At 47.4% G+C, this 26,715-nt stretch overlaps 2 protein-coding genes across 2 annotated transcripts; both read right to left on the bottom strand.

Annotated features, from left to right (window-relative positions):
- Nucleotides 1-3,796: 3,796 nt before the first annotated feature.
- On the bottom strand, nucleotides 3,797-13,723 carry LOC309362857 (tubulin alpha-1B chain). The gene is made up of 4 exons (XM_081898825.1): nucleotides 13,569-13,723; nucleotides 7,835-8,057; nucleotides 7,588-7,736; nucleotides 3,797-4,987 (listed from the first exon to the last, which is right to left on the bottom strand). The coding sequence occupies exons 1-4, from the start codon at nucleotides 13,569-13,571 to the stop codon at nucleotides 4,007-4,009; spliced, it is 1,356 nt and encodes a 451-aa protein (XP_081754951.1). The 5' UTR covers nucleotides 13,572-13,723; the 3' UTR covers nucleotides 3,797-4,006.
- A 6,473-nt stretch (nucleotides 13,724-20,196) lies between these two features.
- On the bottom strand, nucleotides 20,197-26,433 carry TUBA1A (tubulin alpha 1a). Its single transcript, XM_081898824.1, has 4 exons — nucleotides 26,281-26,433; nucleotides 22,173-22,395; nucleotides 21,921-22,069; nucleotides 20,197-21,395 (listed from the first exon to the last, which is right to left on the bottom strand). Exons 1-4 carry the CDS (start codon nucleotides 26,281-26,283, stop codon nucleotides 20,415-20,417), a joined length of 1,356 nt encoding a protein of 451 aa, XP_081754950.1. The 5' UTR covers nucleotides 26,284-26,433; the 3' UTR covers nucleotides 20,197-20,414.
- Nucleotides 26,434-26,715: the final 282 nt, after the last annotated feature.

The following is a 26,715-nucleotide window of genomic DNA, read 5'->3' as shown; positions in this document are numbered from 1 at the left end:
TCCCCTCAATGCCTGGGTGGGCTAGCAAGTCCCATTTTGCCACTTGAGGCAGTGGCAGAGGTACAGGGGCAGACAGGGCATCCATAAGTTTCCCTGTTATACATGAGAGACGCATTTGGGCCTGCTGCAGGTTTGAGTAGCTCCTCAGCCAAGTGCCTTCCGGTGGACTTCCACTGCCCACAGTGACGTGAGGTGCCCCACACCAGCATAACTCTGGGGCACATTAAGTCCACAGCTGGGGATGAGGATAGGTGTTAGTGCCCAATGGGATCCAGCAGGACTGCTGAGCCCTGGCAACTGTCGGTGTGTAAGGTAAAAGGTAAAGAACCCCTGGACAGTTAAGTCCAGTCAAAGGCGACTATGGGGTTGCAGCGCTCATCTCACTTTCAGGCTGAGGGAGCCGGCGTTTGTTCACAGACAGCTTTCTGGGTCATGTGGCCAGCAGGACTAAACCGCTTCTGGCACAACGGAACACCCAACAGAAACTAGAGCACATGGAAATGCTATTTACCTTCCCGCTACAGCGGTACCTATTTATCTACTTCCGCTGGTGTGCTTTCGAGCTGCTAGGTTGGCAGGAGCTGGGACAGAGCAACCGGCGCTCACCCCATCACAGGGATTTGAACCACCGACCTGATCGGCAAGCCCCAAGAGGCTCAGTGGTTTAGACCACAGCGCCACCCACTGTTGGAGGGCACCAGGTGCCAACAGTGTGTCTGAGCCATATCTGCTCCCACAATACAGAGGAAGACGTGCAATCTCCAATCGCATGTATGCAATTAACACTTCGCCAAGATTATGCAGTTCGGCAGTAAAATGTTTATGTGCTCGCTGTCGCAGAATGTATTAGTAGTAAAATATTATGTGTGTGCTGTTTCCATGTACTACTCTGGTTTACCAGAAGTGGCTTAGTCATGCTGGCCACATGACCCAGAAGCTGTACGCCGGCTCCCTCGGCCAATAAAGCAAGATGAGTGCTGCAACCCCAGAGTCGGCCACGACTGGACCTACTGGTCAGGGGTCCCTTTACCTTTACTGTAGGTTTTAGTACATCTGCCTAGGCACCACTATGCGCAGCACAAAATGGAAGGCGACCTGAGAGGCGTAGCCAAAACCATGGTGCTCAGAGTAGTAGGCGAACTTGCAAAAACCCATCCTAATGCAACTAACTGGAAATGGAGGGCAGTACAGTGGTTGTTGTTGTTTAGTCGTTTAGTCGTGTCCGACTCTTCATGACCCCATGGACCAGAGAACGCCAGGCACCTCTGTCCTCCACTGCCTCCCGCAGTTTGGTCAAACTCATGCTGGTAACCTCGAAAACACTATCCAACCATCTCGTCCTCTGTCGCCCCCTTCTCCTTGTGCCCTCCATCTTTCCCAACATCAGGGTCTTCTCCAGGGAGTCTTCTCTTCTCATGAGGTACCTTGGGTTAAAGACGCTTCAGGTTACAGACGCTTCAGGTTACAGACTCAGCTAACCCATAAGTAGTACTTCGGGTTAAGAACTTTGCTTCAGGATGAGAACAGAAATCGTGCGGCGGCAGCAGGAGGCCCCATTAGCTAAAGTAGTACCTCAGGTTAAGAACAGTATCAGGTTAAGAACAGACTTCCAGAACGAATTAAGTTCTTAACCCGAGGTACCACTGTACAATCGGACGATAGTCAGGCTGAGTTTAGGACAGCTAATGATAAAAAAAGCCTCCCACAATAGTTCTCAGTCATTTATCACAAGGGAAGAGTACACTAGTGAAAACTGAGCCTTGCCATGGGGCAACTTTCATGCACATTACAGCTGGGCACTCAATAAAATAGTAATCTGATTGCTCCATCAGGTGGCCAGATTAATTTTTTATCCCCTCAATGCACAAAGGAGCTTTGTTGCATCAACTGTAATGTACGCTGACTGTGCTGTGTCGCCAGGGCCCCTTTGCGCCAGCTCCAAAAGAGCAGCATGCAAGCCCCGTCTATCAGCCCAATGCATCATCATAATCATCACCATCTAATATTTACACTGCACCTCTAGATGAATGTAAAAGTAAAGCAGCACAGGTTGAGAGTATCAGTGGACAAAGAAAAATCAGGCTGTGTGGGCCGACATGCTTTTAATAAAGCTTCAGCAATACAACCAAGAATATCATTTTTTAAAGTGGCTTTATCAGTCACCAGGACATTCACATTCTTCTTCTTCTTCTTCTTCTTCTTCTTCTTTTATTATTATTATTATTATTATTATTATTATTATTATTATTATTATTATTACCCCAGCCACTCTGGGCAGCTTCCAACAAAATATAAAAAATACAATGAAACATCTGACATTTAAAACTTCCTGATACAGGGTTGCCTTCAAAAAAGGCATATAGTTGATTATTTCCTTGGCATCTGATGGGAGGGCGTTCCACAGGGCAGGCGCCACTACAGAGAAGGCCCTCTGCCTGGTTCCCTGTAACTTCGCTTCTCGCAGTTTGCTATGCATTTGGATATCATAACAAATTTTACACAATGAGATCAAGGAGTAGGTTTTCTTGTCTGTGTTTGGATACAAGCGGACACCATTTTAACCAAGACGGCAGACTACATCCTTCACCAATTTTAACCAGATTTAAAAACTGCATTTTTTTTTGGAAGCTTAGAATTCCCAAGTGTTTCCAGGTACAAGACTGCTAGTTACCACTTAGCTACAACAGAAAAGTGGGCCACACTCCTCCTGCTTTCAGTGGGAGGTTGTGATGGCATATTTGCACTTACTCATCCTATGGCTGCAATCCTTATACCAGGGGTAGGCAATCTAAGGCCTGGGGGCCAAATCCGGCCCAATTGCCTTCTCAGTCCTGCCTGCGGATGGTCCAGGAGCCAGTATGTTTTTACAGGAGAATGTGTCCTTTCATTTTAAATGCATCTCTGGGTTATTTGTGGGGCCTGCTTGGTGTTTTTGCACAAGTATAATGTGTGCTTTTATTTAAAATGCATCTCTGGGTTACTTGTGGGGCATAGGAATTCATTCCTCCCCCACCTTAAAAATATAGTCCAGCCCATTTTCATTTCCCCCCCAAAATAGTCCGGCCCACCACATGGTCTGAGGGATGGTGGACCGGCCCACGGATGAAAAAGGTTGCTGACCCCTGCCTTAGACCAATTTACCTGGGAGTTACCCTCATTTAACTCAATGGGACTTATTTCTGAACAGACATTTACCAGCCAATTAGCACTGTGTTTCTTTCTCTCCTTTTCTCAAGCCAGTTTTAGTAAATCAAATTGGGACAGTTTTTAAAAAAACAACAACAAACAAACACACAGCTGCAAAGTTATAGGCAAGCCTCTGCAGGCTTTTAATGGACTATGATGGTTTTGCAGTTCGTGTGCTGCCAAAGCTTTGTGCAGCTGCTTTTTGCTTCCAACGTTTTTCATGAATTGCACGTACAGTATTTTTCTGTTAATGTGTCGCTATGTTCTTTTGTTTGTAAATATGGTGCAAGTTACTTAATGATCTGTTTGTAAAAACTAAGAAGTCTAATAAATGATGATGATAATTGTGTACTTGTACTTAAAAGTCCAGACATCAAAGGAACAGTAAATAAGCTATATACTGTACAAGTTTGCATATTAGCTTATATATTAACGGCTATTGACATCAGTTAAAGAGTTTTGTTTTCTGTCCTACCAGTTTCTAAAGAAAGTGAAAGTGCTGAATGGTGTAGTAGGCAAGAACTGGCATTTCCATCACTTTCGGTCCATTTGGTCTCCTAACACCCTTGGTGTTAAGAGAATACTAATAATTCAATGATGCATACCCAGATCCTTTTAAAGCATTTATTTCACAGACATGATGATACTTTAAAAGACATGGAAAATTGACATAATCACATAGTGGAATGGAGAGATAACCTAGTGAAAACTGCTGCACTTTTTCATAGACAACACTCCCCCAGTTAACAGGTATGCTAAGTGTGGTAAGCTGAAAAAACTGTGGAGATGAGCCATGCAGCAGAAGTGATGGAGAACAGGCTTAATATTCCTCTCCTTCCTCCTCCCCTTCTCCTTCAATGGAATCCACACCCACTTCTTCGTAATCCTTCTCTAGGGCAGCCATGTCCTCCCGGGCCTCCGAGAACTCGCCTTCCTCCATCCCTTCCCCAACGTACCAGTGGACAAAGGCACGCTTGGCATACATCAGGTCAAACTTGTGGTCCAGGCGAGCCCAGGCCTCAGCAATGGCTGTGGTGTTGCTCAGCATGCAGACGGCACGCTGCACTTTGGCCAGGTCGCCCCCGGGGACCACCGTGGGGGGCTGGTAGTTGATACCAACCTTGAAACCGGTGGGGCACCAGTCCACAAACTGGATGCTACGTTTGGTCTTGATGGTGGCAATAGCAGCGTTGACATCTTTGGGAACAACGTCCCCACGGTACAACAGGCAGCAGGCCATGTATTTACCGTGACGAGGGTCACATTTCACCATCTGGTTGGCCGGCTCAAAGCAAGCGTTGGTTATCTCTGCTACAGAAAGCTGTTCATGGTAAGCTTTCTCAGCTGAGATGACCGGGGCGTAGGTGGCCAGGGGGAAGTGGATTCGGGGATAGGGCACCAGATTGGTCTGGAATTCTGTCAGATCTACATTCAGGGCACCGTCAAATCGCAGGGAGGCCGTGATGGAGGACACAATCTGGCTGATAAGGCGGTTGAGGTTGGTGTAAGTGGGGCGCTCAATGTCCAGGTTCCTGCGGCAAATGTCATAGATGGCCTCGTTGTCTACCATGAAGGCGCAGTCGGAGTGCTCCAGGGTGGTGTGGGTGGTCAGGATGGAGTTGTAGGGCTCGACGACAGCTGTGGAGACTTGGGGAGCTGGGTAGATGGAGAACTCCAGCTTGGACTTCTTGCCGTAGTCAACAGACAGGCGCTCCATCAGCAAGGAGGTGAACCCAGAGCCGGTGCCCCCACCAAAACTGTGGAAGACCAGGAAGCCCTGGAGACCTGTGCATTGGTCAGCCTGTTAGAAGTAACCACACAATATTTAGTTACAGATAGATAGCCGTGTTGGTCTGCCATAGTCAAAACAAAAAAAAATTCCTTCCAGTAGCACCTTAAAGACCAACTATGTTAGTTCTTGGTATGAGCTTTCGTGTGCATGCACACTTATCTGTGTGTATCTGAAGAAGTGTGCATGCACACGAAAGCTCATACCAAGAACTAACTTAGTTGGTCTTTAAGGTGCTACTGGAAGGAATTTTTTTTTTGTTTTCACACAATATTTAGTGCCAATTTTTAAAAAATTCTGAACACTCTTGTCTATTGCAAGGCTTTCCACACCTTTGCTGAAAAGCCCTATCACATAATTTAACAGGCAGGATAAACATTCAGCAACTAAATTGACTCCTGGCCCTACTTAACAAATTAACAGCCTCGTACACTGATCTCTTCAAGACTGTTTTGCATCCTAATACTAACACCAAACTCCAGTTATGTGCGTTTATGTGCGGACCTCCAGTTATAGGCATGTTATGCCACAGCAGAAGCAGCAGTTTTGAAAGGATGCTGGTTTTAAATACAGTGGTACCTCTGGTTACGTATTTAATTTGTTCTGGAGGTCCGTTCTTAACCTGAAACTGTTCTTAACCTGAAGACCACTTTAGCTAATGGGTCCTCTCGCTGCCGCACAATTTCTGTTCTCATCCTGAAGCAAAGTTCTTAACCCGAGGTACTATTTCTGTGTTAGCGGAGTCTGTAACCTGAAGTGTCTGTAACCTGAGGTACCACTGTAAAAGTTACTAGCACAGCCCTCAAGGACTTCTTCACATCAATACCATTTCACCGGCAAACCTCAGACTAAACCATGCATTTATCTACTCAAAACTCCCTCATGCATCTGCAGTTAAGTCTTGACTGCTTTTCATGATCAGATTTCCCCAGATGTCTCATGCCGATTGCGGTTCATCTGAGGATTCCAACACCCCCCCCCCCGTTTTATCCCTTTCATAGCTCACATGGTGACTTGTGTTTAAATACGCTTGCCCTCACCAAAGGGCAGAGGCTAGTGTTTACATAGGCAGAACAACCAGGATGGATCTGGGAGTTTGGGTAGTTAAGGTGGGCAGAAGCTTGTTATGGCTCCACACTTCTAAGACTTCACAAATCCAAGTCATAACAAATACAGTAAATGAACAAAAGTACTGAGATTCACAAACTGCTTAGGGGTATGTGTACCCTGCATCCCCCCAGAAAAAAGCACTGTGGCTATGTAAATCCAAAACAAATCCCAATCTGTAGCTGAATTTGGGTATGAGAAAAGGCTCACCCCTTGTTCTCTGAAGGGGGGTCCAACACATTGCTTCAATGCCTTTTTTGGCAGCCCTTGGCAACATTGCCCCCCCCCCAAGCCCTTGCACTACCTTGGCAAAGCCAGGTAAGCAAGGGAAGGAGGTAAAGGTAAAGGACCCACTGAGCCTCTTGGGCTTGCTCATCAGAAAGGTCAGTGGTTCGAATCTGCACAAAGGGGCGAGCTCCTGTTGCTCTGTTCCAGCTTCTTGCTACCTAGTAGTTCAAAAGCACACCAGTGCAAGTAGATAAATAGGTACTGCTGTGACGGGAAGGTAAACGGCATTTCCATACGCTGGCCACATGACCTGGAAAGCTGTCCGTGGACAAACACCAGCTCCCTCAGCCTGAAAAGCGAGATGAGCAACACATCCCCATAGTCGCCTTTGACTGGACCTAACCATCCAGGGGTCCTTTACCTTTAACCATGCACTGTTCTGGGAGTTCTCCTAACCTCACATGAGTTAATTTCGGTGGTTGCAAGGATTGAGGAGAGCAGGGAATCCCCTTTCCACAAGTGGGAAACCTTGCAGAGGACTTCCACCAATGGGGTTTGTTAGGGGAACCCGACCCTTTAGTCCTGAACTGTCCACTCATCCATGGCCTTTCATCACTGCTTTCAGACCACACAATTCCCTTCCCCTTGCATATCCTCAAGTCTGGAGATAATCAGCTTCTAAAACCTCACCCAGAAAGGGTTCTTCTCCCCATGCTGGTTATCAGGGATGTGGCTGAATCGAACACCTGGGAAGTGTCTGACACTGGAGATGGAGGAATGTCAGTACACAGGGAGCCAGAGTCTGACTCTGGAGACGAGGGATTGCAGCCAGCCACAGAGCAAGAGTGGGTTAATTCAGCCCCCTTCATCAAAAGTTCCCAGACTCGGATAGAGCAGCAGTCTCAGAGAGCTCACAGGAAGAGGGAGGGGAGGAGATAGATGACATTGAGAGGGTTGCTATGCAACCAGGAGGTAGGCAGCGCTTAGAATGATTTTCGTTTGATGGGGGGGGGGGAGTTCACCCACCTTCTCCCCAACCCAGAAGAGCTGAAAGGGTTATAAAGCAACAGAAGTAAAAGAGAGGATGGGCTGGACTTTGACATCCTCCTTCCTGCGAAAGTTAATTGTAAATAAACATACCGCAAAACTGCCAGAGACTCCTTAATTCTTATTGGGGCTTGTTTGCCTGCCTGAGATCATTCCACTGGTGCCCTCAAATGCTTTATCCTACTAAGCTCACCCAGGTCCTTATTAAAACCTGTCTGCAAGTTATTTACCAGCTTCCTGATCCTGTCGAGGACCAGGTCAATGATCTCCTTGCCAATGGTGTAGTGGCCCCTGGCATAATTGTTGGCAGCATCCTCCTTGCCAGTGATGAGCTGCTCGGGGTGGAAGAGCTGGCGGTAGGTGCCAGTGCGCACCTCATCTGTGGAGAGAAGCAATTGGAAGCATCAAGACCTCTGGCATCCCTCCTGGAGACACAAACATAGCTAGAAAGCTATTAGAAGTGCCTTGTTTGCTCACCAATCACAGTTGGTTCCAAGTCCACAAAGACGGCCCTGGGCACGTGCTTGCCAGCTCCCGTCTCACTGAAGAAAGTGTTGAAGGAGTCGTCTCCTCCCCCAATGGTCTTGTCGCTGGGCATCTGTCCATCAGGCTGGATGCCATGCTCAAGACAGTAGAGCTCCCAGCAGGCATTGCCAATCTGGACTCCGGCTTGGCCAACGTGGATGGAGATGCACTCACGCTGCAACAAGGAGAGAGAGAGGGATAGCTGATGAACAAATTTAGCAGGTTTGTTTTGTTTGTTATTTATATACAACCATTTGCACAGATTTATATACAACCCTTTGCACAAGCTAAGCAGATCATTGACTGAGTTTCTATACCACCTTTCACCCAAAGGTCTCAGAGCAGTTCACTAGGTAAGATACATTATAAAACAGAAACACATTCAAACAACTCAATTATTTAAAGACAATGTTGCTAATAGCAGCAGCGATCAGGTCTCTCCTTCCCACAAATACCTGCCAAAAAAAGATGGCGTCTGAACCAACCACCTCAAACTAGAGGCCAGACACACCTGTGTCGGGAGTTCCCCATATAAGGAGGCCCCACCCTAAATGTCCTTTTCCATTGAAAAGGCTCTTGCTGGGTGCAGTTCTTTGATTGTATTAGCACAATGTATCAGGGTCAGCTGTACGATAGATACAGTTCCCAACTAGTTTTGAGAGTAACATGTGAGAAATGGAATAAAGTTTTGATGATTCATATTAGAAGAAATGTTCCAAGCAGTCCTAAATCATGACCCATTTTGCATTTCCCTTGATAAACAGTTTATTGAACCACACTGGGGACTGTATGCGTTGAGCGGGTGTCCTTATTGCTTTGGTATTTTTCTACAGCTCTTTGCATTAAAGATTATGTGGTCCCAGTGTTAGAAACTGAGATAGGAAAGCAAGGAGCTAAATGGCATCTTAAACCTAGATTGGAAGCCACCCAGAGTGGTTGGGGAAAACCAGCCAGATGGACAGGATATAAATAATAAAGTATTATTTATTTTTTATTATTATGGGCGCAACAACGGAATGTCTGGGCGTGCTTTTTTTTTTTTATAACAAGAATACAAAGCTGAAAATGCAGCTAAAATCTTAAGTTTATTTTTCATGTGGTCTAGTCCATGGGTGGCCAACTCCGGAGAGACTGTGATCTACTCACAATTAAAGACTGGCAGTGATTTTGGGGGATTCAGGTCAAAGTTGTAGAGCTTTTTAGAGATGATGAGAGCCCCAGTTTTTGGGGGTGCAGGGCAATTTAAATGTTTTAAATGCTACATTAAAAAAAACTTTTTTGGGGGGAGCCAAACTTGTTGAGCTTTTTGGGGGGAGCCAGTGATCTACCAGTAGATCACTATCTACCTGTAGGACGTGCCTGGTCTAGTCCTTCCCTTAAGAGGGTATCTTCTCCAGTCTTCAGAGAGCAGCTGGAAGTAGAGAGGCAGAAAAAGGTCCTCCTTTCCTTATGCTCTGCAGTTTTAATCTGAAATCGCAGGCACAGTACTGCGCCCAGAGCTCAGAAGCCGCTCACGCTAACAAAATTCCCTGTCGCAAAACACGCCCAAATCAATGGGAATTTCAAACAATGTGCGGCCCCTCCCTAAGACTTTTGCGAAGGAAACCTTGTGCTTTATACAGTGGTACCTTGGGTCAGTGGCGTCAGCACCCGGGGCAAGGCAAGTAATTTGCACCCCCTAACCCGTGGATTTGCGCCCCCTCATCCTAACCCCCAGATGTTGTGCCTGGTGCGGCCGGCCCCCCCTGCAACCCCCATGCTACGCCACTGCCTTGGATTAAGTACTTAATTCATTCTGGAGGTCCGTACTTAACCTGAAGCACCACTTTAGCTAATGGGGCCTCCTGCTGCCGCCGCAGCACAATTTCTGTTCTCATCCTGAAGCAAAGTTCTTAACCTGAAGCAATATTTCTGGGTTAACGGAGTCTGTAACCTGAAGCGTTTGTAACCCGAGGTACCACTGTATGGATCAAAAAGAAAAGAATTGCACGAATTTACTGGTAACGGGAGCAACGTCGTGCCCCAGTTAAGATTGCTAGCGAGGCACGTTTACAGTTCAGCTGGCAAGGCCTAGCTCACCATATTGAAAGAGGCATTTTTTAAAAAAACATTAGCTTTCATTTGCAGGCCTAATGAAGTTCCCGCACTAAGACAGACTTAATCACAGAGGGGAATTCTGCCGTCTATAAAAAAAACCAGCATGAATAAGCTGTTCAGCACAAAGCTGTGACTGTACTCTGCAGTCAGCAACCAGCAGGTCACGCCACTTGCCGTCAGCTGACTCGGAAGGCAAAAAGCAGATGGAATCGGCTTCTTCCCCCATGTGTAAAGCAGAGACCGGAAACCGCTAGCCCCACCCTTCGAGAATCAATTTACTCTGTGCAGCACCTGCTGGCGGCCAGCTGGAAGGATTATCTCAAGCCTAGATGTAGATTCCTGTCAGATGCCTTCTGCAAGCCACTTGTGCTCATCAGGCACAGACCACACACCCCAGGGTGCCACTTGCTTTGAAGCATGCCTTTCGAATCTTCCTCTAAGCAGGGATGCGGGTGGCGCTGTGGGTTAAACCACTGAGCCTCTTGGGCTTGCCGATCAGAAGGTCGGCGGTTCGAATCCCCGCAATGGAGTGAGCTCCCGTTGCTCAGTCCCTACTCCTGCCAACCTAGCAGTTCAAAAGCACACCAGTGCAAGTAGATAAATAGGTACCACTCCGGCGGGAAGGTAAATGGCGTTTCTGTGCACTGCTCTGGTTCGCCAGAAGCGGCTTAGTCATGCTGGCCACATGACCCGGAAGCTGTACGCCGGCTCCCTTGGCCAGTAAAGCGAGATGAGCGCTGCAACCTCAGAGTTGTCCGTGACTGGACCTAATGGTCAGGGGTCCCTTTACCTTTACATTCTAAGCAGGACAAATTAGGCAGTAGCAGGGTGCCCCAGGAACCCCAAATTTAAACCCCATTATTCAGGACAGCCCCTTGTGTCATGCTAACCCCTGGTTTCGGCGGCCTGCCTTGGCCACGGCTTTCCTCAAGCATCCCAGGGCTCAGCAAGACTCCCTTTCCTTGGAAGTCTTAAAGCAGAGGTTGGACGGCCACCTGCCATGGATGCTTTAGCTGAGATTCCTGCATCGCATAGGGTTGGGATCGAAGACCCTTGTGGTCCCCTTCCAACTCGATGACCTACCAGCCTGGATACGCGTTACTGAGTAAAAGCAGAACTCCAGCCACCCAGTTACCTATTTAATTGACCTTTCATATATATATATATAATTTTATTAGTTTTTTTTAGCATACCATTTTCAACAGTAATTAAACATATTTTTACATCTTATTCAACTTTTTGGACTTCCATCAGTCCTGTCTGAAAATTTTCCAATCTAATCTCTTGGTATATGTTTCTTATTTTCCCTGTTACATTTAAAACGCACAACCAATATCTCTATTCTTTATCTACTTTGTAGCACTTCGCAACCTGCGGGACCAGAGTTTTACAGAAGATTGGAAGAAGTATATGAACTACAAGCAATTGTAACCAACAAATTACGCTAGTAGGACTACAAGAAGTTTTGTAAGGAGGAATATTAAATTGACCTTTCTATAGGTCTCCTTTCCAATTCACACTGCACCTTATTACTAGGGATTTTGTTTATGTCCATCCAGAAATCTTGCAAAAATAATAAAAAAAATGGGGAGGGCAGTGGCATAGCGTGGTGGGGGCGGGGGGGGGGGCGGCCGCACCGGGCGCAACATCTGGGGGTTAGGGGGCGCAAATCCACGGGTTAGGGGGCGCAAATCCACGGGTTAGGGGGCGCAAATCCATGGGTTAGGGGGTGCAAATTACTTGTCTTGCCCCGGGTGCTGACAACCCACGCTACGCCACTGGGGGAGGGTGTAACATAGCAAAGATACAGCTCTGAATCCTAATGTTCTGCAACGTTTCCAAAAGGTTGAGGTGGGGGAGAGGGAGATTTGCTGACTATAGTTTTAAGCAGGGGATAAGGTTGCCATATTTCACACAAAAAAAGTAAAAACCAGGACACTCCAAAAGTTGTTGAACTTCAAGACCCCAAAATTCTTGGGCTACTTTCAGGAAAACCTGGCGAGCTTTCCCCCCTCCCCGATTGAGCAACCTCCCCTTGTGCCGAAACAGAGTATGTTATGTGTGCACTGCTTCGCGGATAGGGGAAGGGAAGCATATCGCAGCTGCTGCTGCATCTTTGCTGTTGCTGCAGCGGAAGCAGACCTCGTGGCGCGGGCTCGGCGCCCCTTCCGCGCGCCCAAGGCAAACAGCCCCCTCCCTCCAGCCTCGCAGCGCGGGAAAATGTTCACGGCAGGCGCGCGGGGGGAGGAGCCAAGGGGGGCTCCACGCAGCCTTTTCAACCTCTCCCAGTCACCGTGGAAATAAAATAATAAAAATCCGAATAACCCACTGAAATTAGCAAAATCCCTCCCACGCATCTCGGATGACAAGGCTTGCAATTCCAAATAATAATAATAATAATAATAATAGGGAGGCAAGCCTTGGCCGCAGTAGCATCAGCAAAAATGTCTATTTCAACAGATAACAGGGACGATATGTTAAGGGCTTTTAGGATATGGAGGTAATCCATGCAGAGCTTTCAGATCCTATTAAGAAGTTGGCATCTATCTTGCAGTGGCGGGGGTGGGGGAAGAGCCTTCTTGCATTCCCACCTCCAGGCGGGAAAAAAGCCCTTCCTGGATTCGCCCATTGCCCATCTAGTCGGTGCCGACCTGATGCATTCTAGGCTCATGCAATTGCAATTCAGCAGCAGGGCTGCCTCCGACCTAAATGCTACGATCACGATCACACACACACACACTTCCAATCCTGCCATTAATCCGGAGGCGGTAATGAACGGGTCGGATCAGAGCCGAGGATTGACCCGGCTTCGCATCGCGTGTCTCCGTCAACTCAGCTGAACCCACCTGGCTGGAGGGTGAAATAGAGGGAGGGGGGAACCGTGCATAAAATGCAAGAAATAAAGCCCCCCCCTTAGCACCTCCGTCTTTTGAGATCTCACCCCCCCCCCTTCTCCATCATCGCCCTCCTCCAGGCCCACCACCAGCTCCTGGCCACCCAGTCTGGAACCTTCTCTCCGCCCCACCCCTGGCTCTCCAGCGCCCCCCCCAACAAGAAAACCTCACCACCTTCCCTCCCGAGATCAAGGACTGGCCCGGCTCCTGCCACGATCCTTTTCCAGCCGCCTCTTTACCAAGCGCCTCGCATTTTTGTTATTATTTCAGATGTGCCCTTTCCAAGATCCAAATCGATTTCTCCGCGCATCACATCCTCTTCCGAGCCACGATGGACCAGCTGCCTGCCCCTTGGGCTCCCCCCGTTTCTCGATGCTTATGTTCCTTAAGGTAAAACCTCCTCCCCAGCCCCCAGCCCGACCCTCCAAGCGGCGGATCCCGTAATCCCTCCGCGCGCGCGCTCCAGCCATAAACCAGCCATCATCGCCGGTGGCTTTCCTAGTGGGGAATCGAGTCCGGCCCCCGGATTCTCCCTCTCCCGCCCCGATCCCTTCGCCCCACGCTTCCCTGGACATCGGAGGGGCGCCCCATCCTGGGATCTACTCCTTTGCAAAAAAAAACAAGCACCCCCTTCTCTCCCCCCCCAAAAAAACCACTCCGGCTTCCTTCTCCTCCTCCTGCCTCGCCTCACTCACCATGATGTCGACGAGGAAGGGCTTCAGGAAGCAGGAGAAGGAAAGAAGGGACAGAAAGCAGGGATGTTACTTCTCCCGACAAGCTAAGAGTCGATGTAAGTAACCGAATGGGAGGAGAAGGGGCCGCCCGGCTGCTTTTATCGCACATCTCCCTCCCAGGGCTGGGCGGGGGAAGCTGGGCTGGCTATGCATTTAGGATAATCCTTCTGCTTGCGAGGTTGTCATTGGGCAGCCGGGCACGTCCGTCTGTGAGCTCACAATCCGTGATTGGCTGAAACCAATGCCCCCCTTTTCGCTGGGAAGATGGGTTTTGGGGGAAGAGAGGGAGGCGGCGAGGTGTGTGGGTGGGCTCCCCGGGATCCAGTCTTCCTGTTCTCCGACGAGGGCGAATCCTTCATTTTTTGGGGGGGACAGGCTTGAAGCTTCTTGGATAGCACCCAGCTGAATTCCTTGCATCGAAAACTCTCGATGCGATGAGGCTAGACTTCCCGATCACAGGGTATTTTATTTATTTACTTAAAAACAACAACTGTTCATAGTGTGATGTAACAAAACAGTCCTCCTTCCCCCCCACCCCTCCTTCTAGGGAGATAAGAGAGCCCTGATCCTTCAACAATCTTTGCTTTGGTAGAGGATCGAAGGGTCATTCTGTAGGAGGAAATGCGGGGGGGGGGACATGAGGCCATTCGAATGGCGCCCCTGTCCCTTTTATTCACATCCTATTGTCCCCATAGGGATACATTGGCGCTTTTGGATTATAATGTGTTATCTAAGCCGTCTGTCTGGGACACAACAGTTGCAGGTCTCCAGTCGAATCGTGTGTGCAGACACATGCATTCATAAAAGCTGCACACAGCTCCCTCCCCCACGTTTGAAAATCGAAGCAGAGAAATGGGGCTGCATTTTGCCATATCTTCAACAAACCTTCTCCAAACCACAGTTTCCCCAGTAAGTATCTGTTTTTAACCCAGGGCTTATATTCTTTAGGACAATTCCATCGTCGCATTGTTTAAAATAGCATTGAAATGCACGGTGCAAAATATTGCTTGTGGCGTTAAAACGAAAAACCGACTTCAGAATGATCTCTATCCTGCTGGAATTGGGTGGGTGGGTCTGGAAGACAAATGGGCAACAGCTGCAGGGGCTTCTCAGCATATTTGGTGGTCAAATAACTCGCATGCTTTCTGGCTGAGATACAATATGAGTATCTTCCCCCATCCCCCTTGTATCTGCTGAGTGATTTATAAGACAGGCCTGGAATTCAAGGAAGGCCGGGGCAGTTGCATTTTGATTTTATCTTGACCTTAGCCCAACCTGTCATAGCGTCATCACAGGTCAACAAGCCTTCCTTAATGAAAAAAAAATCAGAAAGACTCAGCCCCAGTCTTTGTCCTAGATAGAGATGATCGGAAAAGCAAAAACAACACGGCCATGTGCAAGGGGATTAAAAGGGCGCTGGAACAACAAGAGGACGGGGAGCCAAATACAGAGCATGAGTGGGGAATGTCCCGGATGCCATAAATAATCAGACAGAACTGCAGAGCGGGGGTGAGCTGACGCTGAGCGGTGCGGTGCGTGGCTGCAGCTTCATCCTGCAGAGGAAAACTGCGGCAGCCACGACGATATTAATATCTCTGGGGTTTGCTGAAGACCGCGAGACACTGGGACCGGCTCTGCTCTCCTGCCCTTGGGCAGAAGCAGCAAAGGCTGCAAAGATGCAAATACGCACGACTGCCAAGCAAAGGCTCCTCTGCTGCCCTATATAAGGCTGGAGAAGGGACTGAATGAAGGGAAGTTTCAGAGATTGGTCTCCCGGCTGTGGGTACTGGATGTCAATTGTATGAAGCTGGATTTACATTTTTGTAAAATCGGGGAGGGCGGGGAAGGAAGGATGGGAGGGAAACAAGGCAAACCTCCTTGCAAGGCCATATTTTGCCTTGTGTGCCGGCTCCACGGTCTGTGTGTGCAGGCAGAATGGAAGAGACCTGTCTTCTCACCCAGCAACCATGTGGCGTCTCTGCCCCTGTTCACTGCACTCCCCTGCGCAATGCAGATCTGACGCCTTTCTGCTCTGTGAAACATCCCCACCTCTGTCTGGCCAAATGCAAGGTGGTTCTTTTGAAATGAGATTCGCAAGTAATACAAAATGCAAGTGAGTGAGAAGATTAAAGATTTCATTCTTTTTTTTAATGCTTTTTATTGATTTTCCAAAACAAAAATAAAGAAAGAATATAATCTTACATTCAACATTTTTGTGTCTACTTATTTACCGTGCACATTATCGCGCCCGGACTTCCTTCCTTCCCTACATCGTCTTTCACAATTAACATCCTTTCTTACAGATTCTTATTTACTCTCTACCCGCGTCACAAGATTTATAATAATAAAGATTTTATTCTAAGCAGCAAGCACTATATACACACCAAGCAAGCACTTTGATCTACCACTTGGAAACCCTCAAGAAGCGGCGAAGTGACTCCCCCAGGTAGCCCCATGGCCGTCAGTCTGTGCTCGAGTCTGTCCTAAAAACTCTGCCCAAAACCGTCCGATTTATAGATAACTAGCCTGTGTGGCTTGCCCACCTGGCTATGTGCAGATTATTCATTAGCTACCCCCTCCCAATGCTTCACTTTCTCAAAACAGTGTCCATCATCAAAGACCTAGCACCAGAGGCGGAGCTAGCTGCCACAGCACCCGAAGCAGCCTACGGGGGCAGGGCTAGTCACCTCAGTGGTGTGCCGGTGGGGACACGTGTACCAGGGGTGTGTGCCAGCGGCAGGGAGCTTCCCAGGGCGATGTCACCCCCATCAGGGATGACACAAGGGGCGGACCACCCCCACCTTTCTCCTCTACTGCCTAGCACTATCACTTCCTCCCAGTTTCTTAGGACATTAAAGGCTGTTCTCATTCCATCAAAGATCTTAACAAGAGATAAGGGCAAGACAAGAACATTCAGGTTCTTCCTACCCAAAGTGAGGTTCTGATTTGGATCTGCGGTGAAGCAAGCAGCCTCCACAATGGTCCAAGCCTAATTTGGTTGCTTTCCACATCACTGAATCAGGGTCCAAATAAAATATTGTGTGTGGTAAACTGATATGCACCAAAGAGGACAGACTTGGGCACTTGAGAGGCCAAGTCTATGCTGCTTTGGATATATACATGCATATAAACAAAGAAAGAATGTGGTCCTGTAAAATGAGCATATACTGTATATGTAATGTAACAATAGTCCCTTTGTTAAACACGTGTAGTCCTCTGCTCCTGAATGAATGCTACAGCATGGCTTGCTAGATACATAAAAGCCTTTCTCGCCAACATGCTGAGCTTCTTCCCTGTTCGCTGTCTCCACCGATTCAGCACCGCAGTCCCAGCAGCCGTGTTTCCATATATTGCTAAACACAAGTCTTCTGAGAATTGGGCGGCATCCCCCAATATACTCATTTATATTGTCTTTTCTCTTGAATGCTCAAAGCACTTCATATATATCATTGCAACATCACTGTAAGGACAGGCCAGTACTATTATATTTATTTAAATTGTGCCCATCTGTTCACAAAGAATTAGCAATCCTCCCTCTCAATAAATAAATAAATAAAAATGGTGTGATTTGATACTAGTTTGGGGGTAATATTTGTATTTACCCATGCAAAAGGCAGAACTGTCATATGGTCATCTCCAGTGAGTGACGTCGCTTCATCAACCAAAGTTAATAGCAATAATGAGCATGGTCACATCATTGTTTAAAAACGTTCCACATAAGCTCAAGGATTTTTAGCACAACCCCATTATCCCAGTCTGCTTGGGACATGTGGGTTTGGGAAGGGCCATAGCTTAGGGGCAGAACACATGCATTACATGCTAAAGGTCCCAGGTTCAAATCCCACCACCTGCAGGTAAAGGTAAAGGGACCTCTGACCATTAGGTCCAGTTGTGGCTGACCCTGGGGTTGTGGCGCTCATCTTGCTTTATTGGCTGAGGGAGCCGGCGTACAGCTTCTGGGTCATGTGGCCAGCATAACTAAGCCACTTCTGGCGAACCAGAGCAGCGCACGGAAACGCCGTTTACCTTCCTGCTGGAGCGGTACCTATTTATCTACTTGCATTTTGACGTGCTTTCGAACTGCTAGGTTGGCAGGAGCAGGGACCAAGCAACAGAAGCTCACCCTGTCACGGGGATTCGAACCGCTGACCTTCTGATCAGCAAGTCCTAGGCTCTGTGGTTTAACCCACAGCACCACCCACGTCCCACAATCTGCAGGTAGGGCTGGAAAACCTCCTGTCTGAAACCCTGGAGAGGTTGCTGCCAGCCAGTGTGGGTTATATGACTTGGTGTTAGGCAGCTTCATATGTTCCTAAGTATGGCATTGCATTTAAATCCATCTCTACGTGAATAAATGTGTTGAAATGTGTAGCAATAGCAGTCTATGCTAGCATCGTTTTACAATACTTTTTGGAAAACATGCTAGGAATCTACACACGCCTGAGAGCAAATAATGAAGTATTTATCTGCCACAAATAAAACCATATCACCAAAGCTAATGGGGGTAAGTTTGTTATTTGGAAGTATCATATAATATCCCTAACTTTAACTTATAGCATGCTTTAAAAAAAAACACTCTCTTGTAATTATTGTTTTTGAAAAAGAAATAAAAGACAGCCCTGTTTAGGGAAGTTTTTAATGTTTGATGTTTTATCATGTTTTAAATATTCTGTTGGGAGCTGCCCAGAGTGCAATGGGCGGGGTATAAATAATAACAATAACAAATTATTATTATTATTAGTAGTAGTAGTAGTATACTGAAAACAGTTTTCCTCTTTTTGACATCTCTTCTTTTTATTTGTTGACTTGGTGTAGATCTTTGGGCTGGACATTTTCACAGCACATGTGAGTTTATTCTCTCATGGCATGTTCATTCTTCTCAGCTTTCTCCATCTCCAATTTCACTCTGCTTCTTACTTCCTTTTCATTATTTATTTAAAACATTTGTTCCCTTCTGTGTCAGAGGAGCAGAAATGGTAGGGTTTGTTTGTTGTTGTTTTAAAATGCAAAATACATTACAATCCCATACATGTCCAGTGGGAAGGAAGGCCCACTGAATTCAATGGGAATTACACACCAGGGTGAGCCTTTTCCAGAATGGTAGCTAGGCAAATAACCTTTAAAAGTAAAAATACCCCCAGATAGTAATCGTCTGTGTTTGCATCTGTGATGACACGGGAGATAAACTGCAAGTGCTTTGCGGTAGCCTTCTGAGGTTGAGCACCCTGAATGATAGTAGGATGAAAGGCATCCTAAACACATTTTAATAAAATAAATTAAGCTAAGCTTTGGCTGTAAGAAAAACTTTGGACCGTTCCCTCACTAGCAGTGCTCAAATTATGGGCTGCTGGTGGAATATGGGGGTTCTTCTGATCCCCTGACTTTACATACTGCTGTAGTATGTCCAAGTTGCAGAAGCTGCTATTCAGGGGTAGCAAACATAGTAAGGTAAAGGGTAAAGGGACCCCTGACCATTAGGTCCAGTCGTGACCAACTCTGGGGTTGCGGCTTTATTGGCCGAGGGAGCTGGTATACAGCTTCTGGGTCATGTGGCCAGCATGACTAAGCCGCTTCTGGAGAACCGGAGCAGTGCATGGAAACGCAATTTACCTTCCTGCTGGAGTGGTACCTATTTATCTACTTGCACTTTGACGTACTTTCGAACTGCTAGGTTGGCAGGAGCAGGGACCGAGCAATGGGAGCTCACCCCATCGTGGGGATTTGAACCACTGACCTTCTGATCAGTAAGTCCTAGGCTCTGTGGTTTAACCCACAGCGCCACCCGCGTCCCAGCGAACATAGTACTTGCCAGCTATTGTTTGATCCCACTCAGAATAACCAATGATCAAGGCTTACAGCAGGGCTTTGCAAACTTGGGTCTCCAGCTGTTGTTACACTGCAATTCCCATTATATCTCTAGCTAGCAGGGCCTGTAGTCAGGGATGATGGGATGTGTAGTCCAAAAACAGCTGGAGACCCTGGCTTATGGGAATTGTAATCGGTAATATATGCAGTGAGCACCATGTTGGATACCCTCAATACAAGTGTGGCAGAAACAGGCAGGGGTGAGGCAGTGAAGAACCAAAGCTAGAAAGCTGTGTTGTTTGAAGTGACAAGGACTAAGGCAAGTTTGCTTTTCCTGTGTGCAATTCTGGTGGTTTCAAACTGCGGGTGTCTCCCTCTCTGCTCCCGGGCTCATCATTCATTGGACAAAGCTGCCTTTAGGCCAGCGTAATTGTAGAGTACACCCAGGGCTAGTATATCGCAAATACAGTGGCACCTTGGTTTTCAAAAGTCTCGGAAGTTGAACGTTTCTGTTTTAGAATGCCAAAAACCCAGAAGTAACTGCTTCGGTTTTCGAACACTTTTCAGAAGTCGAATGTGCCACCCGGATTCCGTATTGAGTTTTCCATAAGTAAATGCTTTGGTTTTTGAACATTTCGGAAGTCGAATGGTCTTCCAGAATGGATTACATTTGAAAACCGAGGTACTACTGGATAGGAATGTGCCCCCAATCAATGCCCAATATAATATATTTTTCAAAAAATAATTATTGCATGTGTTAAGAATAAAGACAAAGACACAAATCTTCTAGGACAGGGAATGCCTTTTATTCTCAAACCCACAACATTAAATGGCTTGGGCTTGTAATAAAAACCTTCATGTTTTAGGGCACAGATCAGTTATTGTAGGGTAAACAAAGATTTCTGAACACGGCTACATAAATTAACTGATCAGACCAAAACTTGAATGTTGTTAACTAGCTTTAATTTCCCTGTAAGAGCAGCACCATTGTGACATTTTGCTTTAGTATTCCTCTCCTTCCTCTTCACCCTCCCCTTCGACAGAATCCACACCCACTTCTTCGTAATCCTTCTCTAGGGCAGCCATGTCCTCCCGGGCCTCTGAGAACTCGCCTTCCTCCATCCCTTCCCCAACGTACCAGTGGACAAAGGCACGCTTGGCATACATCAGGTCAAACTTGTGGTCCAGGCGAGCCCAGGCCTCAGCAATGGCTGTGGTGTTGCTCAGCATGCAGACGGCACGCTGCACTTTGGCCAGGTCGCCCCCGGGGACCACCGTGGGGGGCTGGTAGTTGATGCCAACTTTGAAACCAGTGGGGCACCAGTCCACAAACTGGATGGTACGTTTGGTCTTGATGGTGGCAATAGCAGCGTTGACATCTTTGGGAACAACGTCCCCACGGTACAACAGGCAGCAGGCCATGTATTTACCATGGCGTGGGTCACATTTCACCATCTGGTTGGCTGGCTCAAAGCAAGCGTTGGTGATCTCTGCTACAGAAAGCTGTTCATGGTAAGCTTTCTCAGCTGAGATGACCGGGGCGTAGGTGGCCAGGGGGAAATGGATTCGGGGATAGGGCACCAGATTGGTCTGGAATTCTGTCAGATCTACATTCAGGGCACCATCAAATCGCAGGGAGGCTGTAATGGAGGACACAATCTGACCTATCAACCTGTTGAGGTTGGTGTAAGTGGGGCGCTCAATGTCAAGATTCCTGCGGCAAATGTCATAGATGGCCTCGTTGTCTACCATGAAGGCACAGTCGGAGTGCTCCAGGGTGGTGTGGGTGGTCAAGATGGAGTTGTAGGGCTCGACGACAGCTGTGGAGACTTGGGGAGCTGGGTAGATGGAGAACTCCAGCTTGGACTTCTTGCCGTAGTCAACAGACAGGCGCTCCATCAGCAAGGAAGTGAACCCAGAACCGGTGCCCCCACCAAAACTGTGGAAGACCAGGAAGCCCTGGAGACCTGTGCATTGGTCGGCCTGTTGGGATAAATTGATGCTAATGTAAATAAAAAATTATTTTCTCTCTCCATTCTGTTTAGATGAGAACGGACTGTCTACTTATGTAGCTTCTTAAAATGAACGTGTATCAATCTAGTTCATGACATTCTGTGTCACCAAGCTTTTTGGGCCAGTGAGCATATTTAGAATTTTGCAAAATGGAATTTAAAAATAATAATAGTTTAGTTCCTGTTCAAAAGCATTACAAGAAACATCCATTTCCCCATAAAAGTATTAGGATGATTTACGGTATACATATTCTCTTCAAGTAGGTTAGCTTGATCGTCAATGTAACTCCAATGTCAAGCTAACTTTGTAATCCCTAACATTAGAATAATTAATGTATATCTGCATTTTCAATACTAACCTAGTAGCTAATATCAATGTTGATCTTCTTTTAACTACTGATATTTGTTATATGGCCGTAAACAAAACAGCAACATGCGATCATGTTGCACCGTTTTCTATCCTTCACAAATCTTCCATTAGACAAAGCATGTTTACCAGCTTGCGTATCCTGTCGAGGACCAGGTCAATGATCTCCTTGCCAATGGTGTAGTGGCCCCTGGCATAATTGTTGGCAGCATCCTCCTTGCCAGTGATGAGCTGCTCGGGGTGGAAGAGCTGGCGGTAGGTGCCAGTGCGCACCTCATCTGCGGAGAGAAGCAATTGGAAACATTAAGACCTCTGGCATCCCTCCTGTAGACACAAACATAGGAGAACTGGAAAGCTATTAGAAGTGCCTTGTTTCCTCACCAATCACAGTTGGTTCCAGGTCCACAAAGACTGCCCTGGGCACGTGCTTGCCAGCTCCCGTCTCACTGAAGAAAGTGTTGAAGGAGTCGTCTCCTCCCCCAATGGTCTTGTCACTGGGCATCTGCCCATCAGGCTGGATGCCATGCTCAAGACAGTAGAGCTCCCAGCAGGCATTGCCAATCTGGACTCCGGCTTGGCCAACGTGGATGGAGATGCACTCACGCTAAAGGTGAAGAAGAAGCACATATATGATAATAAATGTTGGAAATGCAAAGAAAATGAAGGTACATTCTTTCACCTATGGTGGACGTGCCCAAGGATTAAGGCTTTCTGGGAAATGATATATAATGAAATGAAAAAGGTATTTAAATATACCTTCCTGAAGAAACCAGAGGCCTTTCTCCTGGGCATGGTCGGCCAATTGGTGCCAAAGAAGGATAGAACATTCTTTATGTATGCTACAACAGCAGCAAGAATACTCATCGCAAAGTATTGGAAGACACAAGATCTACCCACCTTGGAAGAATGGCAGATGAAGGTGATAGACTACATGGGACTGGCAGAAATGACTGGCAGAATCCGAGACCAGGGAAGAGAGATGGCCGAAGAAGATTGGAAGAAATTTAAGGACTATCTTAGGAAATATTGCAAAATTAATGAATGTTAGAATGATGTTGGTTTAGAAATTAAGTGGTTTTCAGCTGTAATGATTAAGTAAAAAGAAAAGAAAGGTTAAAAATTAAATGAAAATCAAGGGAGAGGATTTGCTGAATTAATAATTAGAAATTGGAATACAGAAAGGGGAGGTATGAGGTGGTCGGGGAAGTAAGTTATAAGAAAATAAGGGAACGAAACTTTATTTGTTTTTAAATAGTTTTTAGTTTTGTATTTTTTTTATATATCTGTTATTTTTTTCTGTTTGTGTTTTGTTTTTGCTATTGCTTTTTTTCTTTTTCTGTATAACCTTTAAAATTTCAATAAATATCTTTTTTTAAAAAAAGAAGCACATATATGTATTAATTGGGATTTGCTTTTGGGTGCTCTTTTAAGAATCCTGCTATTTAGGATTCTGCTCATAAGCTACACCTGTAATTGCTACCTCAGTCCTGTCAACTGGGCATCGATAGAAGAAACACAGGCAACCAGTTTTGTGGGAGATGCGTACAAGGTGAAAAGCAAAGGTCAGCAAATGACAAAGCCAATAATTGTGATAAAGAAGAATTGCAACTTCAGCTGACAAGAGTATGGGCAGCTTGCAGTCTTAACATACAGATAAAGAGAACAAGAAGAACATACGCTTAGAGAAGATTGGAAAATGTTTATTGAATACATGGGGGGAAATTGTGTGCATTTGAAAACGTTGGAAGCATTAAGATAAATTCAAGAGTGTAAATAAGTCTTGATGGATGCAATAATGGAAGACTGAATGGTTTAGTTTTTGTAAAATATGCAGGGGTTTTTGATATGCAAAATGAACCATGGGAAGAGAAGAAGGGAAGTCACTGATATTTTAAGGATGTTTAAATGAGTATTTTAAAGTGTAGAACAGAAAATTTAATAAAAGTTATTTATATATACAAAAGCCAAAAATTGTGCAGCAGGTGCTAGCCCATTGTTCAAAAACCCTTGTTCAAATGGGAACTAAAAAACAGTGCGAGAGAGCCACCTTAATCCCCTTGAAGAGAATCCAGTGACATTTAAATACTCTAATAGCATGCCTGTTAATGAGGCAAGGGTGCCACACCCAGCCTATTGTTCCTTGGATGCTATGAATCCCAGTGAATTCACTATCCAACTTTGTTGCTCATGGAGATTTGGAGACGTATTATCCAAGAATGCTCAACCTTACATGGCACATAGCGAATGCCTGAATTTTCAGAAGACCCAAGTCCTTTGAATCCTTGGGTTGATCGTCAGTCTATTCCTCCCTCCACTTGGCAAGCACAATGTGCCCAATCCCAGGTATTGTCTCCACTGCTGTCAGGGACATTTAGTCATTTGAGGTGATTTATTCCTTAGCCCATAGGGAACACCAAGAAATGCCACACCCTGTCCAGGAATACTGGGTATTCTTCTGCATTAGGTACACCCATTCTGGTCAATTATTTTTGCTGACTACGCCCACGCTGACTGCTGGAGCCTGCCTTCTGTGATGGATTAACACAGCCGAGTCTATTTCCAGCATGATCTCATTATACCGTTTTGCCAATTTTCCCTTCTCTGACCCCGGCTGAGAACATGCTTGGGAATGAAATAAATCAATGGGGGGGGGGTGTCTGGACCAGAAGACAAACCTCCTATCTCTTGCCAAGGAGGGCATGTTGCTGTCTCTTCTTCCCATGAAAATTGAGGATGTGTATGTTGTTGTTTTTTTAAAGTCCCAGTATCTTTTTATTATATTGGGAAAGTTTCAGGGGCAGCGAAAGAGTCGTTCCAGAGCAGGAAATGTATAGGAAGCTATCTGCAACACCACAACGGCGAGGGTGCTTTTCGGAAACGGCAACGAGGGCAGTTAAGCCGCCCTCCAGCATGATTGTCTCTCAATAATTATTCTGGTCACATCTGCCAGAGGAGCCACGCTCTTTGTCTGCTGTCTCAGCCATCGCCTTCTGCCTTCAGACCAATCTGGGGGCTGGGAGGGGGAGGGGGGAGAGGGAAGGAGCTGCCACTTCAACCGACGTGATTCTCGGTGGGTCCCCAGCCCTGCCCTCCCCCACCCCCTCTTCCCGGCTGCTCCCCATCCTTAACGCAGATTCCTCGCTTAACAATGCTGCTCTTTATGCGGAATCTCTTGGAGCGATGCAAAGGCGTGGCTTCTGCCAAGATGACCCCCTCTGCGCACAAGAAATCGGCAGAGCTGACAACTCTTGAACTGGTGGCGATTCCGCCCCCCCCCCCAGCCTATGCATGCTTCTCTGCTCAGAAGCAAGCTCCCCTGCCTCTAGCATTTCTTCCTAGAGCGCAGGATTGCAGCAGAAGACAAGAAAGCTTCGCTATAAACCGCCCCCAGGACCCACGACTGCCGCACTGGCGCTAACTTTTGCCCCCTTGCGGAATCGCTAGTGGCGCAGAAATCAATCATACTGAGTATTTTGTTTCAGACGGAAACCTATTGCTTTTGTTTGCAACTGAAACACGTTTACTTCCAAGGGGGGGGGTGTGGAATCCTGAAGCTTCAACCCCATAACATTGGCAGAGGCGTAGCGTGGGCGGGTGGTGGTCCGTGGCCCCACATTTTTGAAGGGGCGCAATCAGGTGCCCCCGCAACGCAGCTGAGGCGTGGGGGCAGGCGGGTTGGTCTAGTGGGCAGGCGCGCCCTCCCACCCACCCCAGCAGCCCAGTCCATCAGGGGGCGCAGCACGTGCCCTACCCCGAGCGCCTGCAACCCATGCTACGCCGCTGCATTTAGTACGCCTTGATTGTTTGTTGGATTCTTTTTTTTTAAAGGGGGTTTTAATTTTATAATCACTGATAACCCCAAGTCTAATCAGGTTTACATCCTGTGAAATAACACCCCCCCTCGACTTCCACCCCACTTCCTTCCGAGTCAGGAGAGCAGCTTTGAATTGCAGATGGCTCCATTTGCGCCCCTGCATTCGGGTTAAGGCACAGGCTTGCTTGGGGCTGGTACCGCTGCTTCCCCGCTGACACTGCCTCCTCCTCCTCCTCCCTCCTATGCGCATCCGCAGCTGGGAAGGGCTGGAGATGGAGACGCAAGCCCGCAGCCAGCGCTACGCAGGCAGGAAGCCATCCTTGCCTCGCCTTTCCCAGCTAAGGGGAAGCCATTGCATCAGGCTTCGCAGATGTACTGCTGCCGCCTTGGAGAAAAACAGCTCGTCCTTCCCCCCCCTTTTTTTGCAGAGAGGAAGGGAGAAGGAGGAACCAGCAGCCTGTCTGCATTTCCACAGCTCGGCAGCAGCAGCAGCCAGCCGATGGAAGAAAAAGAGCCTCCGCAGAGGCGCAGGGACAAAGCATGCCCAGAAGATGGGGAAGAAAGCAGAATTGGCTTGGGGCGGGCCAGGAGAAATGCTGCCAGGATTGCCTGTGCTTTGTCCCACCCCCTCCTCCTCTGAAACCCCCCCCGCAGCCGAGAGGCGCTGGCGCTTACCATATCTGCCTCTTGGTTGCTGAGCTTCGAGAAATCAAACGGGAGCCGAGGAGGGTTTTTGCTTTCTTACAGCGCGACTCTTAGGAGGTCGATGTAAGAGAACCTGTAGCACACAGGGCAACGCGGCTCCCTATATACAACCTCGTCACCATGGGGACGGGCGAAGGCTTTTTGCGGTTGGTCGAGACACCCCCAATCTGCCTGGAGAAACCAGGGGAGGAGAAAAGCCATTGGCTCAGGGCGCATAGGATGAGGTAATCTCTCCCCACACCCCGCCTCTCCTCAGCATCCAAAGTCGCCTCGCATCCTCCAGACAAAGAGACCAAACAGAAGAACAGTTACTCTCTTCCATGCGCCATAGCGCGCGAGGCGGGGCGGGGCAGTACCAGAGGAGCATCTGAATTTTGCATGATTTTAAACATTTAAGTACTGCCC

Source organism: Podarcis melisellensis, assembly GCF_964234715.1.
Source record: "Podarcis melisellensis genome assembly, chromosome: 2".
Classification (NCBI taxonomy): domain Eukaryota; kingdom Metazoa; phylum Chordata; class Lepidosauria; order Squamata; family Lacertidae; genus Podarcis; species Podarcis melisellensis.
Note: the sequence above shows the minus strand (reverse complement) of the source record. Positions and strands in the feature narration are given on the sequence as shown.

Bases quoted from the DNA above. Each gene is read 5' to 3' on its own strand.
- LOC309362857 (XM_081898825.1), bottom strand. The intron at 7,737-7,834 runs GTGAGCAAACAA...TTCTCTCCACAG, and splicing joins CTTGGAACCAACTGTGATTG to ATGAGGTGCGCACTGGCACC. The intron at 4,988-7,587 runs GTAAATAACTTG...TACTTCTAACAG, and splicing joins TCGACAGGATCAGGAAGCTG to GCTGACCAATGCACAGGTCT.
- TUBA1A (XM_081898824.1), bottom strand. The intron at 22,070-22,172 runs GTGAGGAAACAA...TTCTCTCCGCAG, and splicing joins CCTGGAACCAACTGTGATTG to ATGAGGTGCGCACTGGCACC. The intron at 21,396-21,920 runs GTAAACATGCTT...TTATCCCAACAG, and splicing joins TCGACAGGATACGCAAGCTG to GCCGACCAATGCACAGGTCT.